Here is a 19,826-nt window from a genome sequence, read left to right as displayed (position 1 = left end):
ACTTACAAACAAGAGACTGATGTCTTCCTGAAACTACAGGTAACTGTTATAACTGCTTATCAATTTGAAACAAAAGAAAACAAGAAAAACATGAATCCAATTCCACCAGAAAGCCACAGTGACACACAAAAAAACTTGCATGCAAAGCTAGGAATGCAAAGGAGATGTTACATGAGCTAACATTAACCATACCAGTGGGCTTTTGATTCACTGCTATTATTTCCTTCAAATTTGTACTTCGTCTTTCATTTAAAGACAGAGATGAAACTTCTGGTTGGTGACATGCTCATATGTGTTAGATAATGAAGGTGAGGAGTTTTGACTACTTCTGTTTATTAACAACAATTGGTTTTCAAACTACTTCAAGCTTACATTATTTTTTTGTTTCTTTTTCAATCCATGCAACAATGAAACTACAAGCCAGAACGAAATGAATGTTAAAAAGAAATATTTTAAAAAAATGTAATGTTTTTTTAGAACAAACTTGCTCATTCAAATGAAATAATACACTAATGTTTTGAAATTAATAAAATACCTGAAAAGATAGTGTCTACCTACAGGAAAATTGTTGCCAAAAAGGCATAATTTCCTCGCTGAGTGTCCTGCTGCCAGTGACAAAGTTGAGACAGTTTAAAAACAAGATGCAAATACTGAGAACTATGACAGCAAAATAGCAGGGAAAATTTTCAAGTCCGTAGTATCCATCATGGGGAGCTGGATTCAATTGCCTAACTTGTTACTTCTCTCTTCCTATAACCAAAGGTATGAATTTTTCATTTGCACCCTCATAGGTGCAATGAGGATAATATGGTTGCTAAGGAGTTCCACTCCAGGCTTTAGCTGTGAGTACAGCAAAGAAGAATTCTTGTCAGACGGGAAGCAGCATAAACAATCCATTTACTTTAAAAATGCAATTGTTCATTACTAAAGAGAGTATAATTACAACATTGACCAGATAGTGTTTGGGGCTCTTTTCTCCTGTTTCAAAACATATTTGTATCACATTAATGTCTGAGACAGTGAATTAGACACATTGAAAACAAGTGGTTTCACTGCTCCCATAGATTGCAGCCAAGTTCCTTCCCTTCTCACTGCTAAAAGTTTATCCTCTAATAAATAATTCCCAAGACATCTTGCAATAGGAAGCATTCATGAATGAAATGCATTAATAAATGTTTCCTATTGCAGAGCTCCCCGGGAATTCTTGTAATACCTGCAAGGAGTTTACAGACCCTCATTAGTTACATTCAAAAAAGTAAATTTGCTACTTCTGAACATGCTATTTTGCCCTGTTTCAAAACATCACAGCAGACAGCTAAATGCTAGCATGAAACAAAGCCAATGACCCATTATGTACTTACCATGTACCACATGCTTGGCCACTTGGGATCATTGAAATAAGTGGATTGGGTACCTCCAGGTTTATAATCCCTCTTTATCCTTCTTTTAACCACCTGCTGTTGTATCCACTCCACCTGCCAACCAGGAAAACATTTGGTAAGTGTTAGGGTTTCATGGAGATTATCAAGAAATGTGTGAAATCTTGGGAAGTTTCCCATTACCTGACTCAAAGACATATTTCATGTTAAAGTGTTCATTTTGGCAGTAGAAATGCACAGCTCACCTTGGCCTATGGTTCACTAGGGAATAAGCGCAATTTTGTTAGTGCTACAAATCTCCCTGAACAACTACTTATATCTCCTCCTAGAACAATTTCATTTGCAATCATCTTTTGAATGATGTTATTTTTTCTCATTATTAGAATTGAACTTTTTTTCAAATTTATAAAACTAATTTTATAAAGTATAACAGTAGATCACAAGGAGAAATAAACTACACTTCTGACCATTTTTTATTTTAAGCCTGTTTCTGAGAACAAAAGCTTCTAATAAAATATTAAAATACTTTGTTTAACTAATATCTAAACACTGCTTGGAGAGAATACAACAGAATTAAAATGTATTTTTAGTAGAGTAACTCTGTGTCAAGATTCTCTCTACCTGGTGCTCCAGAACATAATTTTGTGCAAAGTACTAGTACAGGGAAAAAAGACAGATATTGAGCAAAAGGTCAAATTATAACAACATCAAAAAGAACTTGAAGCATCAAAGATAAGAGTTAAAAGCATAGTTCTTAAAATCAGATTATTTTCTGTCAGATACCTCTTCATAGATTCAAAACACACTCAGAAAGAGCAAGACTGAAAGTGACATCAGCCTTACAGCAGACAGGACTGCAGGCATTTTGGCATTAGCTAGTCTAAGTGGGAGCTAGTTTCTATGAATGTGAACAGTATAACTATCCACTTAGAAAAAAAAAGAGGTTATATTTACATACATATCTCACTTCATATTTTCGCTGAATTGTTTCATAGGATATAACTATAAAAACTGAATTCACCTCTTCCCATGCAAGACAGCCATTTCCTCTTAGCAGCCAAATCTTCACCCTTTTATTTCTGCTGTTCATGAATATCTATGTATGCACACATACATGCATATATATAGAATAAGTTCACTTTCAGCTCACATATTTCTCTTTATCACTTGTCAGAGACAGTACTGACATTTTTCCGTGGCAGGACAATTTCTACTGTATCTGAAGTTCAGCTTCAAATCATGAGGTCCTTCGAGAGAAATGTCCACTGACATTGGTGGAAGTTCTGCTTGAGATCCATACCGTCTCTACCTCTACCATTGCTACCATATGGTTTTCATGGTTTCCTTTAGAAAGTAGAATTGTGTTTTTCCCTTTCTTAAGAATCAACTTCAGGGTCAAGAGTATTCTACTAGTGAAGAAATTGTCTGGTTTAAAAAGACAAAATTATGAGGTAATGTTCATGAAGAAATCCATTTCTCTGTTCTTCTATTAACCACTGTAAATCCTTTTCAGAGAAAATTGAGGTATTTGATAGAGTGCCTTTTCCTCATGATTACTCCGCTCCTCATCCAGACCAAGCTGCAATCCATCTTGGTGGACACTCTCTTGATGATCTGACAGCTGGCTGCCCCCTTCCGATCTTATGAGATCCAGAGATTCTATCCAATGGACACCCACTCAGCCTTCTGTATGCCATGCAGTGGACTCTAGAGGACTGTGAGATGTAGAGCGTATCTCGCCAGAGGCTAAAAGAGGGAGAGCCAAAGGACTGAAGATGCTGCTTTAAAGTGTGATCAACATCCCTCTTAAACGGATCTCTCCTCCATGAAAAAGGCTGATTTATAACTGACATTTAATGAACCCTATCTCCTTGTCACCTCCTGCCAATATATGGTCTCTTTTTCAGACCCTCACAACAGCTTTTTTTTCTTTAAAGTTTATTCCCTTGCAGGTGGCCCAGCCCTCCCATCACATCTGAAGCCGGAGGAAAGGCATCCAAATATACAACTTGATTCCTGACTCAGTAGCTGCCTGGATTGCCTTAAACCATGGACCACGATTCTTTTACGCTAGTATTTAGCAACCGATAACAAAGTGTCTGAATAATCAAATATGATTTTCAGGGCTTATACAGTTCCATCTTTGAAACCTTATCATGAGATATATGTAAGAATGGGAGGGGTTTTCCTCACAAGACAAACTGCAAAACTCTTCAGCAGCCACTGTGAAAATATGTTCTCTCCATTTATTTACTGCCTATTCAGCTGTAAATATCTACTGATTGTTAAAAAGATAAACAGCAAAGGCATCATAGTACTCGCTGAGAGTGAACATCCATATTCTTATTCCACAAAAAAACCCCAACAATTAATTCATTCTCTCTTTTCCTGTTATGCCAGATAACATTACTGAGAACACTTAATGGACAGTCCTTTAGTTTAACAATCACAAATACTGTCTCAGTGTACCATTCCAGTTAATATGAACAATAATAAGACAAATAAATCTGTATATGCATATATATAAATATTTCTGTACAAGCATGTATTTGTACAGGAGCTTGGATCATCTGATTTAATATGCAATAATATGCAAGCCAGCATAACTGATGGTTAAGATTTTAGTGATGTACAGATAGATACATACCACTTTTTAACAATAAAATGAAGTGACTGTTCTACAGATCATGTATTTATCACAGAGCCTGCCCCTAAAACATGCTGGATGTTGCCTGTAATTCCTGTTTCCTCAGCTCCCAGAAAAGTTAGGGAAAACGTATGAAAGAGTAATTCTGCGGAAGGACTGTACAGCATGCACAATCAGACCCAATGCCAGAAAAAGAAATGTAACTCTTCCCATAAGGCCTAATGACAATTTCATGTACATGTAAAATTACTACAACTAAAATAGCTGTTAGGTCTCATTCAAATAGAGATTTATGCAAATAGAATGTTTGCATGAGAATGCACATAGGAGGATAGCACGGGCAGCTCCGTAATCATAGATATGATATACACCAGGAGGACTCACATTGGGCACCTGCAGATATCCAATTAAATAGAAGGGGAAGAGGGAGTCAAAATGACTGTTATGATACAGTGACTGTGTACTGTCTTGAGAGAGACAGTGCAGGATGCTAGCCAGAGTAAATCTAAGCAATAGAGCAGGCTTGATCACAGTCCTGGGTATAGCCTTGTCTGCATGATTTTTATCAAACAGCTTCAGTCAGGCTCTGCTTAGTAACTGTTTTTATACTGAGGATGCGCTGATACACCCACCTAGGATGTAATTTAAAACATTCCAGGAAACCCCTTTTCTCATTTGAGAAGTCAGTGCATAAAGCTTAGTTTACAGAAAATATCACTGCTACAGAAATAGAACACTCTACTGAACTCTAAGGCTGGCTTATTTTCTTTGAAAACTGAAGAGAAAAACTTGCCAGTAGTCTTCAGTCTAAGTTACACTGTACAATTACTGGGTTATATCAGTGAAGACTAGGTCAAGACTCAGCAGTTATTTTAGTATTTCCTTTGAGTATTTTATGGGTATTCATGCACATGTCACTGTCAAATGCCTGGTATATCTTGGATTTGTTTGATTTAGTATGAAAAGAGCTCATTTGTATAAGAATTTGTATAAAAATAAAAATATTTTCTTTTAAGAAGTTTCTATACTTCCTAAACTATAGACCTTGAAGGAAAATCTCTGAAGTAATTGATTATACAGATTCCCATCTTTTGCCAAAAGGAGACTCTATGCGAACAATGAGGTGCATTTTAACATTTCCATAAAGTCACACTTGCTGAGGGGGAACAGTGCACATTTTCCCATTGACTTCAGCTTTGAAAGTTGCATTTCCTGAATGTCTAGAAATCAAAGCCAAGCCAGATTGGAGACCAAACCATTCCAAAAAAATTAAAAAATTAAAAAAATAAAATAAATAAATAAATAAATAAATAAAAAATCATCATTTCCAGTCTCCTCACTCATAGGTTTGTTCTATACACAACACAGCTCTTCTTCACAGACCTGCATGAAACAATGCCATGGAATAAAAGCTGCTCTGAGCTTATTCTAGTACATCATGCTTTCTCTTTAGGCATAAAGAATATAATGAAATGTTATCTCTATGTGAAACAGAACTGCTTTCTACAACTTTCATTCTTATTTATTTAACAGAATTCACAAAAAAGCAGCCCCATGTATGTATGCAACAGTAAGAATTCTACTGTAATAAACTGTGAAAAAAACCTTGAAAAACAAATGCGAAAACTTAATAAGCTGGAAAAAAAAAACCACCTATTATCAAAGCAGTGTGATTTTTAAAATACAAACACTAGACAACCTTGTGAAACAGCACTTACTTTGTTTTTCAAATATGTCATGAGGAGGTCTGCTTGAATAAATATTTTCAAATTGATTAAAAATGTGTCAAGTCCAGCATGTGAAAATGTTACCATTAAAAAAGAGAAGGTATAAAAGCAAGTTGGAGGCATATTCCTTTCCATTTTGAGGAAAGAATGCACAGGGAAGGAACACCCTAACTCTGAGTAATCTATGCATTTCACATCAAAATCTATTATTTTTACATTGCAGAATTAAAAAAAAAAAAGGTGTGAGTATTCAGTTTAGGAAAAGGAGTTGCTGAAGGTGCCACTCTCAAACATAATCACAGCATCATTCACTTCAGTCTGTCCTGCACCTCTAAGAAATTAGAAATTCCTGCTCAGCTAAAATGAAAGCAAGTGTCAGATGAACATTATAAAGAGAAAGAAAGGACAGAAAACTCAGAGCGCATGGAAAGTATCACTAAGCTAGCAATGAATCTGCATGGAGTCAGGCTGAATGAGCAAAAGGAGTAACACTAAACTATGCAACAACCTGCTCTCTGTTGGGATGGCTTCACACTGCACCTGCTGCACCTCAGCCTCCACTCCTAAACACTGAGTGCTGACGTTTACGTGAGACCCAGGCTGAAGGAAAGGACAGGAGAGAGAGTGGCACTTCCAGAGAGAGAAACCAAGACTGTGCCTGGCCCATTGTGGGATGTAAGAGAAAAATGGTTTCGACTGCTTATGGTAGCAGAAGCAGTCAGTTATGAGTTATTACCAACATTAAATTTTCTGTAACAGGCTCTACTTAACACACAATTTGACAACACTCTCCACTTGTATTTCACATTCTAATGAAAACAAAAAGTAAAAAAAATCAGGACTTAAGGAGTGTAGGAGGATATGCCAATCTCCAAGTAACACAACCTGGCCATGGAAGAGCTGAGACTGAAGCCATCACTCAGCAATGCAGGAGGGCTGGGGAGGCCACTGGCACACCTCCTGTTGCTGATGGGCAGCCATAGAAGTGAGACTCCTAAAGCTGGATTGTTCCGCTTAAGAGGAATTGCATGTTTTTTAAATAATTGAACAGCAGGCTGTTTTCCTAACCTATCAGTATGCTCTGATTCACAGTAGCAGCAGTCAATTTGCACATAAAAATAGATGAAGACAGTTGGATAAAGAAGCTGCTGACATAGGTCAAGAGCTTGGAAAATTATTGCGGATGCCATTTCACAAACTGCAGGGGTCTAAAGTTGGATAAAAAGTCAATGAATCCAGCAGTGTTAAGTGATGCATTCTCGCTGATTGACCATGTGCTTCTTCTGCAAGGGTCAAAGACAATCCACAATCAAAGCAGTTGTCGTAATTATGCTACACGTAATCTAAATTAAAGCAACATTTAAAAAAAAAGATTTTAAGACAGGCTGGGTAGAGAAAGAAAAGCAGAAAAGGAGAGAAAGCCGCAGAGAACACTTGAAATTACTACTTTTGCACAAAGAAACACATCTTGCACAACTGCAGAGAAAACTACAGCAGCCTGACCTATGGAACAAAGCTGAAATTCAATGTATATTTTTTTCATCTCATGACCACAGAAAAGCCAGGCAGTCCTGATATGAATTAAGTGGTTTCTACCTATTCTGCTACACAAAAGTAACCTATTACAGCACTCAGGCATACTTCCACATACTTGAGGTACCCCTATCCAGAGCTGTGCTTGCAAACAGATCTGAAATGCCAACTGTCTTTCCTTTTTACCCTCTCCATCTCCAGATCTCAGAACTCTTCACGAGAGTCAACACAACTCCGCCTCCAGCTGCACGTGGCAGTGAAGTCTCTTGTATTAAGAGCAAGACTTGGGAGGAATAAGTAGGGAAGGAACACAAGAGAAAAGTGCACAGCCCAAGTAGGGACAGCAATACACCTTCCCTGTCCCATGAGAGTTCACTGCCAGGTGAACTGTTATTATTATGCTAGGAAAGGCAGGCACCACACTGAAATTCTGAAGGAGCTCAGAATGTCTGCTGCCAGCCAGGATGTATATCCTACTGGAAAGGCAGGCAACAATGGAAGTGGCAGAAGCAAAAGGATTCTGTCACATCTGTCACATCACTTACCCACATCATCTCTTGTTGGGGAAATCTCTGCATATCTTCTATTCATAGATGTGAATGCAACAGGTGTAGAAGGAACATGACCGTGGCCTTTGCCTGTCTCTTCCACCTGTGCCACAGCAGACTTTTGAGTAAATCACAACTCAGAATGACCATCATATAGCAGCTTTGCAGCAGAGCTGAGAATGAGTTACAGGGAGCCAGGTGGCTACGAGTAGCAGTCCCTAGCACTGGCTGTCCCAGGCAGTGTCTCTCAGGCAGCAGGGGATTCTCTCTCCTGCAGACAGAAGTGCCAGAGCCAGCTCAGATGCTTCTGGTTCTGTTTCTAAGGTAACTCAGCCATGGATAAGTCAGGAAAAATCTTTGCTGTATCAGCTTGAAAGTAATTCTCTTGTTTATACAGTGCACTTTAATATTTACCACCTTGGTTCACACAGTTCCCCTCATAATAACTCATGAGTTATATGGGAACACAGTTTATAAAAACAAAGCAAAAATCACTATAACTGATATCTTCTTACGTTGTTACATACAATGTAAGTGTACATGGTCTTGAGACACTATAATAATCTGGAATTCCAATACACTGTGAGAATTAGTACTAACATCACTCCAAATGTAAACTGATATACTATGACTTCATCTAGCCTAGGTCTACAATCACATCTTCTTCATAAAAGGCTGATACTAAATGCAGCATCTACAAGAGAATAAATCTTTAAACTCTCTAAACTTCATTAGCTTTGGAGTCTAACATTTTGCAGTTGATATATCTTGAGGTTTAAGCTTGAATTGCTGTTATGACAATGATATATATGAATAAAAAACGGTATAAACTTCTAATGGATTTTTTCTTTCCTTACAGTAGTCCTTGCAACTCTTAACACAAATGATGAACTTCAGACATCTGTACATGCTAATTTCAGTTGGCCCTAAGTCATTTACAAAATGAATTCTTAGGAATACAAATTTGGGTCAAATCCAAATGTCAAAAATACCAGAGCAATTCCAAAGGTGCAAATCAGTCCACGGTTTGCTGTGGCTTCTACCACCATAGATATCCACTTCAAGTTACCAAATACAGTGAGAATTGCTGAGGTAGTAAAAGTATTTCAGAATTAAGTTGTATATAATGTACAAAAGTGTTCTACCAGTCTCAACAAAAGCAAACATTGGATGCTTTTCCAGAGTATTCTCCTCACTAGCCAAAATCTCTTTGAAATCATCCCTATACAGTAGTGCTTCTCTCTACAAAAGGAGAAACTATCCTCTACTATTCAGTTTATTTCCTGTACTTTTGCTCAGCATTTTTGCCAACATAGAATGCTTCGACACATATCCTCTATGGAAAATCTCCATCACAACGCATATAGTAAATACCAAGTCAAGCAGTTTTTTGTTCTCAGAGTATTCTAAGCCACATGAAAAGTTTATCACATTTGTAGGTTTTTTATTGTCTCGGTACTGCTACTGTAACTATATTCTTTATCATAAAAAAATCATCTTTTTTTAGGTTTTTTTTTCCTGAACCCACTCTATTCCTAGTGTGTAATAAAAAGTACATGTTTAGAATTCAAAATTGGGTCAAAAATATTTATCTCATGCCTCAGTTTTAGAGTTGCAAAATATTGAAGATAACTGGGTTTTGTTCTTTATGGAAATATCAGTGACTTATTTACATATTTCACACCATGTCAATAGCTCTTTGGCATCTCAAATGCCTTTGTGGCACAACTTGAGGACTTCTACTTCTTTCATGGCCATGAAAGTATGTATGTCCTCTTACTCACATCTCCCAAAAGAGTCTTTAACATCATCTCTCCTGCATAAACTGTAAAGCAAAGCAAAAAAAATAAAAAAGAAAAAAGAAAGAAAAAGAGGAAAATTCCTGTGCTGGTTTAATCTCTCTTCTCCTCTATTTGTAGCTCAAGCTCCAGTGCAGTTCCTTCTGTCTTGAACTCTTCCAGCTTGCAGCTCGCAGTGAATTTGGGTGCTATGAAAACAGTGATTGCTGAATCTCTTAAACATCATCATCACCTCCTGAAATAATCTGCAGAGCTACTTATGAAAGACACATGCAACCAGCCTGAGGAAACAGTGCAGTCCAGACCCCAAGGCAAATGAAAAAGGACTGAAGTTTCCTTTCCTACATCCAGTAGGCTGAATGAAAACAAATGTTTTTTTCAATTGAAGTACTACTCCCACACCTCAAGAACTGCTGACAGTGGTTCCAGTGAGGCGGTATCTCTCAGTTTCTTCAAGTCAGACCACATAAAAGTAAAAGTGATACTTGATTAATGAACTTGCTGTTTACTGCTCTTCTTTATTTTAAAGCCTTGAGTCAAACAAGGGCAGTATCTTTGCTTTGCTACTCCCTGACAGTCCCTGTGCACATTCTGACATGAGAAATGTGCCAAGAGCAGTCACTCAGGGATTTATGCTCATAATTCACAACACTCTTCAAATTACAAATTGAGAAAAACAAAATAAAAAGCCTTTTTTCCACGGCTCTTATTTATGGGACAGAATTTTTAATTGTATATATACTAAAGCTTTTCAATCTTCAGTCAGACTGCTCACATGAATTTGCAGTATGGTTTGTAAGTCTTGCCAGAATTTCCGTGTAAGTCGTTTGAAAGCTCATAAAGCTCACTGCTTTATGAGTTATATCTACTTGGACTTCCGTTGGGATAAAAAGACTTTAAAATGATCTATCATAAATGTGATTTTTCATGATGGCTATGAATACTCACAAGTGTGCAAACATGCATCTTTTGAAATGAAGGTAAACTTTGTTTGACCTCTTCTGAGATGTGCTTTTGCCACCACAAACATTTTGCAAACAGAAGTTTCAGGAACTTCAGATGATGCCTTCTTCAGATTACCTTAGCAAACTGTACTTGGGTGAGACAGGCAAGGTTGTCCTACGTGTGTACTGAGCAGGTGGCAAATCTCACTGCCGGCTTCCTGCATTCAAGGCAAGGGATGCATGCTTACTGCATGTACTTACAGCATGTACTCCAGAAAGCAGCGCAGAAATGATTAACAGAAAAACAGACATAGAAGGAAATGTTTCTCAAGGTGTTCCTCCTAGATGGGGAAAGGGAAACTTATAAGTGTTCATATTACAGCATCCAAACATGTATGCAGGCTGCCAACCTGTTGGAGAGGAACAAACAATGGGAAACGGCTAGAGGTTGAAGCTAAATAACATCAGACAAAGGAAAAATGGAACAACTGAAAGACTTTTGGAAACTCCACAGTTGGTAACAGTGTTTTGTTGTAATGTTTTCATTAAAATTGGAAGATTTCTAAAAGCTATATTCTGCTTCAAACAGAAATTGGTTCCAGGGAGCCATATGACATCTGGTCAAAGATGGTTTGACAGGATGACCACAATGTTTCCTTTTGGTCTTACAGACTTTGAGTCTGTTGGCAACTGTATTTTGGAGAAACAGTTTCTTAGGAACACCCTGGAAAATGGAAACTTGTCTAAAATTCAGAAATTCTGGCTTCATTATATTATCATATATAGTTGTTGTAACTGTTATTGAGAAAAGTGGACTGATGCTGAGTTTGGAAAAAGTACTTAAAAATAAATTTTTCATCTGGATCTTTCACAAAAGCAAAGATAAATCTATATTCTGGTCCCCATATTTATTAAGAATTTCAGTTAATGAGAGTGATGGAATTTATTCCCCCTCAAAAAAATGGAAAACAATAATCTAGGTTAAACACAGCTTATACAAGCAACAGTCAACACATCAATAGATATGACTGCTTAAAGTGGATTATAGGGAAAGGATTTAGAGTGAGAGTGTTTTATTTTACTAAAATATTGTCTGCATTCATACAGTGCTCTGTGTGACACCGAGATCAAAACATTGCCCCAGAAACGCATCCAGAGTGCTCACTACACACGTGACACTTGCAGAAGTGTGTGCTCCACTGCCAGCATGATCCTGCTTGCCTGCAGAATGAGGAGGTTTGGTGATGGCCACATACATCCAAGCTCCAGGGCTTCGCATAGGGCATAGCTCCTCTAAGCCACAGAGAGCACAAGTTGGATTAAGGATCTGCTGATGTGAAATACAACATCCAGCCAAGGAAAATGACCAGGTTCCAGAGACACTGTCCTTTCAAAATGATCCCATAAGAACACAGGTTGTTATATGCGCAGAGTTTGGGGAATTATATTGCGCAGAGTTTTGCTCTGTCTTGCAGGAAGTTGTCTTTCCAGCTCCCTGTACTGCTCTTTATTTTCTGCTTATAACTCTTGATATGATAAATGATCTGTGGGTATCATCTTTCCTTGCTGTTCACAATTTACAATATCTGGGTGAGGTAACTGCCACTGGAATTGAGTGTAGTTGCCCTGTCTGACAGAAGCAGTCAGAGAGATGCATAAAAATGTTGATGCACTACATCAGGATCATATATTGCTGCCAGAAAATCTTCCAAATGCATGAGAAAAAAAGAAAACAAAACACAACTTTAATCCATTTTCTATGAATATCCTGCACTATAACCAATCTCATCAGTATCAGATGAAGCTGGATTCCCTCAGGAAATGGTGTGTAAAGGCTGCTCTTTCACATTCCTGGACAGTCTGTTCTGAGATGCTCTTGTCCATAGTGTTTTATTTCAATCCCTCTCTTTCTCTGATCTGGCATTCTGGCATTTGGGCCTGCAGGATCAACTCGTTCTGGAACCATGTATCTTTCTCTGGTTCAAAACTAATATCTCTGCATTTCCTCCTCTTCTGACTCTTTCTGCAGCTTTATACTCCAGCAGCCAGAACAGTAATTTGCTATCTCTCTGCCACTAGCAATGAAAACTGTCTCTAACGACAGCAAAACCACAGTTTGTATAACATGAGACCATTGCAGCTGTCAGAGATGCTGTTTTCCCTGGCAAGCTACTAGAACAGAGATTAGAAATGAAAGCATTAATTCTCCATGCTTCTTTTGAAACATTTAGTTGCCCTATCATTTTTTACTTATAAACCCATTTTGTGTCAAAAAAAAATGGAGGAGAAAGTATTCCTTCCATAGGAACTACAAAGAAATTGAAATGTTATTATCACTTAGCAACACATATAGACTACAGATTGACAAGCATTTTCCTTTATGATCTTCTGCTCTTACACAACTATAACTGCTTTGAGGAAATACTCACCTTATAGGCTTAAATTGCTCACACATAAATTCATGAAGAGTGATGTTGTCATCATTAAAGCTGACCAAAATCCTTTAGCAGTTCCTAAATTTTGAGAATGTAATACGCTTTTCTAGGCTTTTTTCTTTCTTAGCGTAACATTTACACCTACAAAAATAGAGCTACACAAGTCTGTGTGATCTTGCTGTATACGCACTGCACACCCCTCATTAAAAGTCTCACTTTGAATGGGGCTGAGCACTCCAGCTCATACTGGGAGAGCACCGCAGTTTGAGTAAAGACTGAATGCACATGGAAATTGTGACCACTGTCACATGGACACAGGTTAGATCTAGGTTTTAAGATACCAGAAGGCAGTCTTCCATTGAACTTCTACAGGTAACAGTAAAAAGATCTATAAAACCGATTTCCCTGATTTTTCCTCAAATTCAAGAAACTTAAGAGGGATACTTAATTTTTAATCTTAAATCTAACCAATTATAAATGTAGCACTGCATAACAGACATTTCAGAAACATTTATTCCCTATAATAGCATAGGGAAAGACTGAAAGAGCACCCTATACCTGCTATACAGCAAGTATCCCCTGAGCAGAGTTTTCCTTCTAATAAACACTTCTTTGTAATTTTAAAGGTCCTAAACTAAATTCTGCAACATGATCTAGACTGTAGTCACAAATACTGCCAGTGATCCTAACTTCTGCTTCACATATTTACTGAAAATATACTTTTACAGGCTAACACATGCCTTGAAGTAAAAGTGAAGGAGTGCAGTTGGCATGCCCCTCAAGTTCACCAAGTGCAGAGTGGTCAAAGAACAGAATTTCTGAAAAGTCACCAGTATTTTTAAACAGCTCTGAGCTAAAATCCAGTTAATTTTAAAAGTCATTAATGCTTATGTTTAAGACACACATTGCTTTACAAATTTCAGAACAGTTTGTGCATTTTTTCTTAATAGAGTTAATCTCTTGCAAAGCTCTAGGCCATAGCATTTTTTTAATTTCATCTTGTGTTTTGAATTTTCCTTTTCCAAAACCAGAAGGTCCAGAGTCAACAGACTCAAGAGACCAACATGATCTGCCTCATTTTGAATATTCTTGTCTCAGGAGAGTTTAGCTACTTCTTTTAGAGATAGCTGAGCCACTGCCTACCTCTTTAGGGTCTGATACCATTTTTTTCATTGACAATGAAGCACAGAGACTGTAACAGCAGCTCTACCACAATCTCTGTAGATTATTTAATGATGGAATGGGATATTTGCTGCCAGGTCTCACGCAATAGGTTTTGATAGCACACTACTGGTCAAAATTATAACCCCACACCTTCCCACTTCCAAACTGGTCTTCCAGTTTCCCAGCCCAACTCAATACCAGCTTAAGAAAATAACTACTAAAATAGCAAGGGAACGCCATTCTGCTGAATTTACTTTTCATTCCTCAAACCACTTGCTACGCTAACTAGGAATTGAGCCAGATAAAACCTCTAGACTAATCTCTAACTCTTGCCCAACAGCTAACAGAGAGATTGACATTGCCAGAGAGTTCTGTAAAATGACTTTGTCAACAGAAAATTAGTATGTTCCAAAATCTAACATTCCTTTCAAATATACAAGCAGTTAAGGAGCAGAAGGAACAAAACCCCTTTGAGGCAGGTGCAATAATTAAGACAAAACTGAAGTAAGTATAGGTAATGAAACTATATTAAAAAAACATTTCAATATTATTTAAGAGTAGTTGTTTTCATTTTTCTTTCCTAAAACTGTATTACACAAAATTCATATTGGCCTTTTTTCTGCTTTTAGTAGAAAGCATCAAAAGGTAATTTCACTAGGTAGCTGCCATGATTATTTCTGAGGGTTTCTTAAGTGCTAATAGAAAAGTCAGCTATCACATGAAAATTGTAGTAGAATTAGACATTAACAAATTTCACAAATAAGCCTCAATCCCTTTTACGTTATGATTAACTTCATTAAATAATTCTTCTTATTGCAGATAAATGAAAAGAAATCATTATTACTCAACAAAATTTTCTAATTGAAGAACCATCAACTCCTGCTAGAGCAGCAATGGATTTGGCCTGCACAGTGCGTGGGGACAGCCACATATGCAGTACATTCACTTGAGACTATGTAGATGTGCTCTGGATTAAGCCTTTCATCTTTAGGTTTCTGCCACACAATGTTTAGCTTTGAGATGCGTTTGCATTATCCACAGCCAAACATGTCCCATATGCTGAAAAGGAACACCGCATTTTAGGTTGCTATTCCCTAAGACACGGCTTGCCTAAAGAGGTCAGGCAGTTGCACTAGATAATCTTTAAACATTCCTTATAGCTGAACTATTTTGTTCTGTTTCATTCCTCAGAAAAACAAGGCGTTTCACTCCACCTTCATCAATACTTCTGGTGTTGTTCTGGTGCAGGCAAGGAAGAAACTCACTTTATGACACGGCTACTGCTTGACTCTAGTACTACTCTGGACACTGGGGTTTGTCACCATGCTTTTCTCTTCTAGGTCTAGTGACATTGCTAATGGCAGTCCATGCTGGCTCACCAATGGAAATCAGCCTGACGCTGTCTTGCAGCCTGAGCAGGGTACAACACATTGATGCCCACTGAAGAAACCTTCCCAAGGATTTTTGCAGGTGGAGAATATGGTAAGGCTAACACAAAGTACGCCACAGGCACAGACTGTAGTTCAATAACTATTATACTAACAAAATACCAACTGCCTCATGCAAACTTTGCAGCAACATGAGCTTAGATCAGTGCTAATTACAGAAGGATTTGATTCAGTGAGCTGTGACCCTTATATCTCAAAAAGCACCACAAAAAGATCCAAGCTGCAGGTCTATTTGCTCATGTTTACATGAAACTTTCTAGCACTCTGGAGACAGATAACAAAGGGAGTTGTTCCTGTGCCCTCTCACACATTGTGATTCTGTTCATGCTCTAACTTACTGGCATCTGGCTCCTTGAAACACTATGTTTGATTCTTGATTTTGACTAAGCTAAAGCCTTACTCACATAAAAGCTCTTTGAGGAAATTAAATAAAGAGTCCGCAGTGGTAAATAACTGCATTACTTACCAACCAACTTAAGCTCCCCAGCTAAACATGGAAGTCATCATGACAGCTCTTATTATTTCACTACCATGTAGTATTGATTCTTTGACCTCTTAGTGCTAATGCAGATTACAACTACCCAGGCAGACATCAGTAACTCACCTGGTCCCAGTGTTTAACACTTCTGTTGCTCTGTTTGGCTAACAAAATCTTTTATTTTTCGAATGAGGTAGCACTTAGCAGTGCAGTATGAAACACTACCTTTCCCAATAACAGCATTCTTATCAAGAGCTTCTCTAAGATTTCAGTCCAAGAGGTCTGCTTATTAAAACTGGGATTTTAGTACGATAATAAAATTATTTATTCCTGCTGCTGCTGAAGTTTGTGTCTTCCACATCAAACACAAATAATTTGAAGTTTTATTTTTTCCTTAAATAATCTCATGCTCCAATCTCAGCACATTTAGACTTATGAACAATTGGAAAACACAATTTGATGATGCACATTGAAAATTTTGACCCTCTTCCTATTTGCAATAAACATTCCAATTAGTGATCAAATGTATTGCTGTCCAAGACAGGCTCCACAACAGTGGCATATTCTTTACCAAATGAAAAAAAACTATAACCTTGTGGTGAAATCTATCCTTTCTCCACCTCTTTAACCATCAATCTCCTGCACCAAATCAGGGTATTATTTAGCAAAGTGAACTGGCACAACCCCTGCTACACAGCCACATGATGAAACATTTACTCCCGGCTTCTCCCACTCTGCTCCCCTCTGCCCTCTCATGAATACCCACAATATTCTACCAGAATTAGGGGAAGGATTCTGCTATTACTGTTTATCCTCTGAGGGCTGCCCAGACAGCTTGTTGTTTTCTCCTCAGAGATATGCCTGCTTATGTTTTATGTGCTGCTGCAACCAATCCTGAGCTCATGATGGCAGAAGTAGAACATTCTAAAAGCTTTGGGTCACCAGGTCATACAGAACTGCTCTGTGTATGGCTAGGTGAGGCCATTGGTGGCAATGTTTCCACCAGGTACTCAGATCATGGAGCAGAGGTGACAAAGGCATTACGCTTCTGCACAATACATTTCAGCCACGGTAACTGAAATTAGGTAGCTTTACTGCTTATTGAAATGCTTATTCTCAATGAAAGTGTGACTGGACATCTTTCACTTTCAAAGGATGAGGGAATCTACATCAGCAGCTAGGAATTCAAACTCAAAATAAACCTACCTGAAATAAAATTTTAAAAAAAAGTAAGATGTCATCTTGGTTCATACTGACAAACACTAATGCTGTAAAATGATTTCCCTATTAGTAAATGTGGTATTTTACTAGAAGTCAAATTATTATTTTTAGACTTTGCAGCATGCTTATTCACCACATTTTTTTGTTAGATTTCTGTTATGATGCAAAGCATTATGAGAACCTCATAAGCAAAACAGAAAAACTTGAGTTTGTATGTATATAGATTTTAACATTTTATCAATCTTAAAACAGCATTCACTTAAAAATTTTATTTCTCTAGGATTATTACTTTGCCATTCATACTACTTGATTCTGTGGGACATTTTCCTCCATACAAGTCACAAATTTAATTATCACAGCCCTTCACTACAAACTCTTCATCTCACGTAATAGTTTCTTGTATGAAAAGACAGCCTTCACATGTATACTGTCCATTTAACTTCCACATATTATCGTTATGTGTAAGGTGCTTCAACTATAATATTTCATCAGAACTGTAATTTTTCCAGTGACAGAAAAAACTCCACTGGAGTTTCTATGTGCTTTGTATTGATATAAAGCTTGACTTACACAGCAAGGTTGCAATCCTACTTTCATACCTCCATTTCACTTAGTGTATCATTACTTCACCACTAGTGCAAACCCAGAGGTGCATCACATTTTTTCATTCCTTCCCTTGGAAATGCTCAATTAGTTTGATTCCAGGAGAGAGTCTGCCAGCAGTAAACTCATCTATTTCATATCTGAATTAGATCTTCATGATACTTCTCAGTTATGCACTGATTCTGTCTTCTCCATTCCATTTCATTTCTGCTCCCTTTGTTTCACAAGTAACCAAAATAATATTACTGAGCAAACTCTATAGAGCTAAAAAAAGTCTCTCAATTCATTGCATGGTGCTTTCAGTGACCCCTGCCAAAGGCCAACGACAGATATCACATCAGCTGGAGAGACCAGAATCCTCTGTAGTAGATTTCATTGAGTGCTTAGCTTAGCTATGACAAATGGTACTAATCTTTGTCCTGACACTGACAACTCTTTGCTTTTCTAACAACATGTAGAAAACACCATGCAATTATATCCAAGAATAGAAAAGGTGCAGTGGAGATAGCTATGTTTCAAATTTTCTGCATGATACGTATCATTAAAACCCCACTAATACATTTCTTCTTAAAACTATCTGATCCATTTCACCTCCGAGTGACAACCTACCGTATTTCTAGGCAAAGATGTGTATGATAGCAGTCAAAATCACGTTACATTGCACATCCTTTATCTTTTCATCTAAATGCAAAGTAATGTTCATTTAATGCTGAGACAATTGACAAAATGTGTAATATACACACCTTCTGTTTATGTTCCCTGTTGGACATATTCATACAGTTTATAATAGTGTCAAGATTCCTTTCTAGAAGAAAGATCAAGCCAAAGATCATCAAAGCAATTCATTAAATGAAATCTGTAACAGCAGCATTTTACATTACTGGATATATTACCAATATATCCAATATATCTATTTATCTTCCCTCTTATGGCCAGACAGTGAAATCAAAAACAATCCACATAAGTAGTTTAGAAATGCCAAATACCAAAATGCTTCCACTACTACAGGTAACTCAAGCAAGGAATTTCCCCTCAATAAAAACTCCATCATTTGAATTTTCATAAAGTAGCAAATTAGTGACTCACATCTAAAGCAAGCACAGAGCAAGCAATTGTGTGTACATATTACATAGAGAGGATTTTAAGCATTAAGTAAACTATCATTAAATGATTTGGAAAATACACAAACCTTAGTGTTTCCTTATTCACAAATACACATGCCATCTAATCTGCCACAAATATTGGCATTAGATAAAGTGACAATCATAAATATAATCGTGTATAATACCAGTCCTTTAACATTCTCATAGCCATGTGATGTGCCTTTTTTAAGATTAAACCGTTTGTTTTTAAAAGTCCAGCTTATACAATATAATTGAATTTCCAGTCCACTTCAATAATCCTGAAATGTTATATACACAAACTGGCTTTAGGTCTACAAATACATGTCCATATTTTGACATGTCTATGGCTGCACAATAATTTCCAAGCACGAATTCAGTGGAGCAATAAAGAGGTGAATACCAAACATGTTACTAGATCACAGTATTAGACTGTCAGCTTCTTTTCAGTTATAGAATCATTTACATGGCTGACTACCCTGCATAGCCCTCACTAGGGTTTCTCAGCATTGCAGTGATATTTAACAACAATTCAGAAATTGGACAGAAAGACTCCTGTACATGCAGCAGCCCAGAATACAGAATATGGGACAAGATCTAAATGCTGAAGCATGGAACATGCTGGAAAATAAATTATGGCCATATTTCTGTGCTGCTCTGTGTCACAGAATTCTTCTCAGTTTTGGCCACAGTAAACAGGGACAGGTGCCATTGGCACAGAGCGGTGTAACAGCAAAAAGTTGTGGTGGTACGTGCATGTGAACCTGTACATACATGTA

The 19,826-nt window shown here is 37.4% G+C and overlaps 1 protein-coding gene across 2 annotated transcripts in view; it reads right to left on the bottom strand.

Annotated features, from left to right (window-relative positions):
• Positions 1-19,826, bottom strand: part of PCSK5 (proprotein convertase subtilisin/kexin type 5) — a 280,415-nt gene that overhangs the window by 233,774 nt on the left and 26,815 nt on the right. Inside the window, exons 1-2 of one of the 2 annotated variants that reach the window (XM_085214354.1) lie at positions 18,670-18,724; positions 1,362-1,475 (exon numbers count right to left, since the gene is read on the bottom strand). In XM_085214354.1, the coding sequence (XP_085070480.1) occupies positions 1,362-1,475; positions 18,670-18,702 (147 nt within the window). In that variant the 5' untranslated portion in view covers positions 18,703-18,724. Of the gene's footprint in view, positions 1-1,361; positions 1,476-18,669; positions 18,725-19,826 lie in introns of those variants that run through there. The other variant, XM_085214353.1, reaches the window with a different exon arrangement.

This window comes from Meleagris gallopavo, chromosome Z (genome assembly GCF_905368555.1).
Source record: "Meleagris gallopavo chromosome Z, MGAL_WU_HG_1.1, whole genome shotgun sequence".
Classification (NCBI taxonomy): Eukaryota; Metazoa; Chordata; class Aves; order Galliformes; family Phasianidae; genus Meleagris; species Meleagris gallopavo.
The sequence above is the reverse complement of the archived record's forward strand: the minus strand, read 5'-3'. Positions and strand labels throughout refer to the sequence as shown.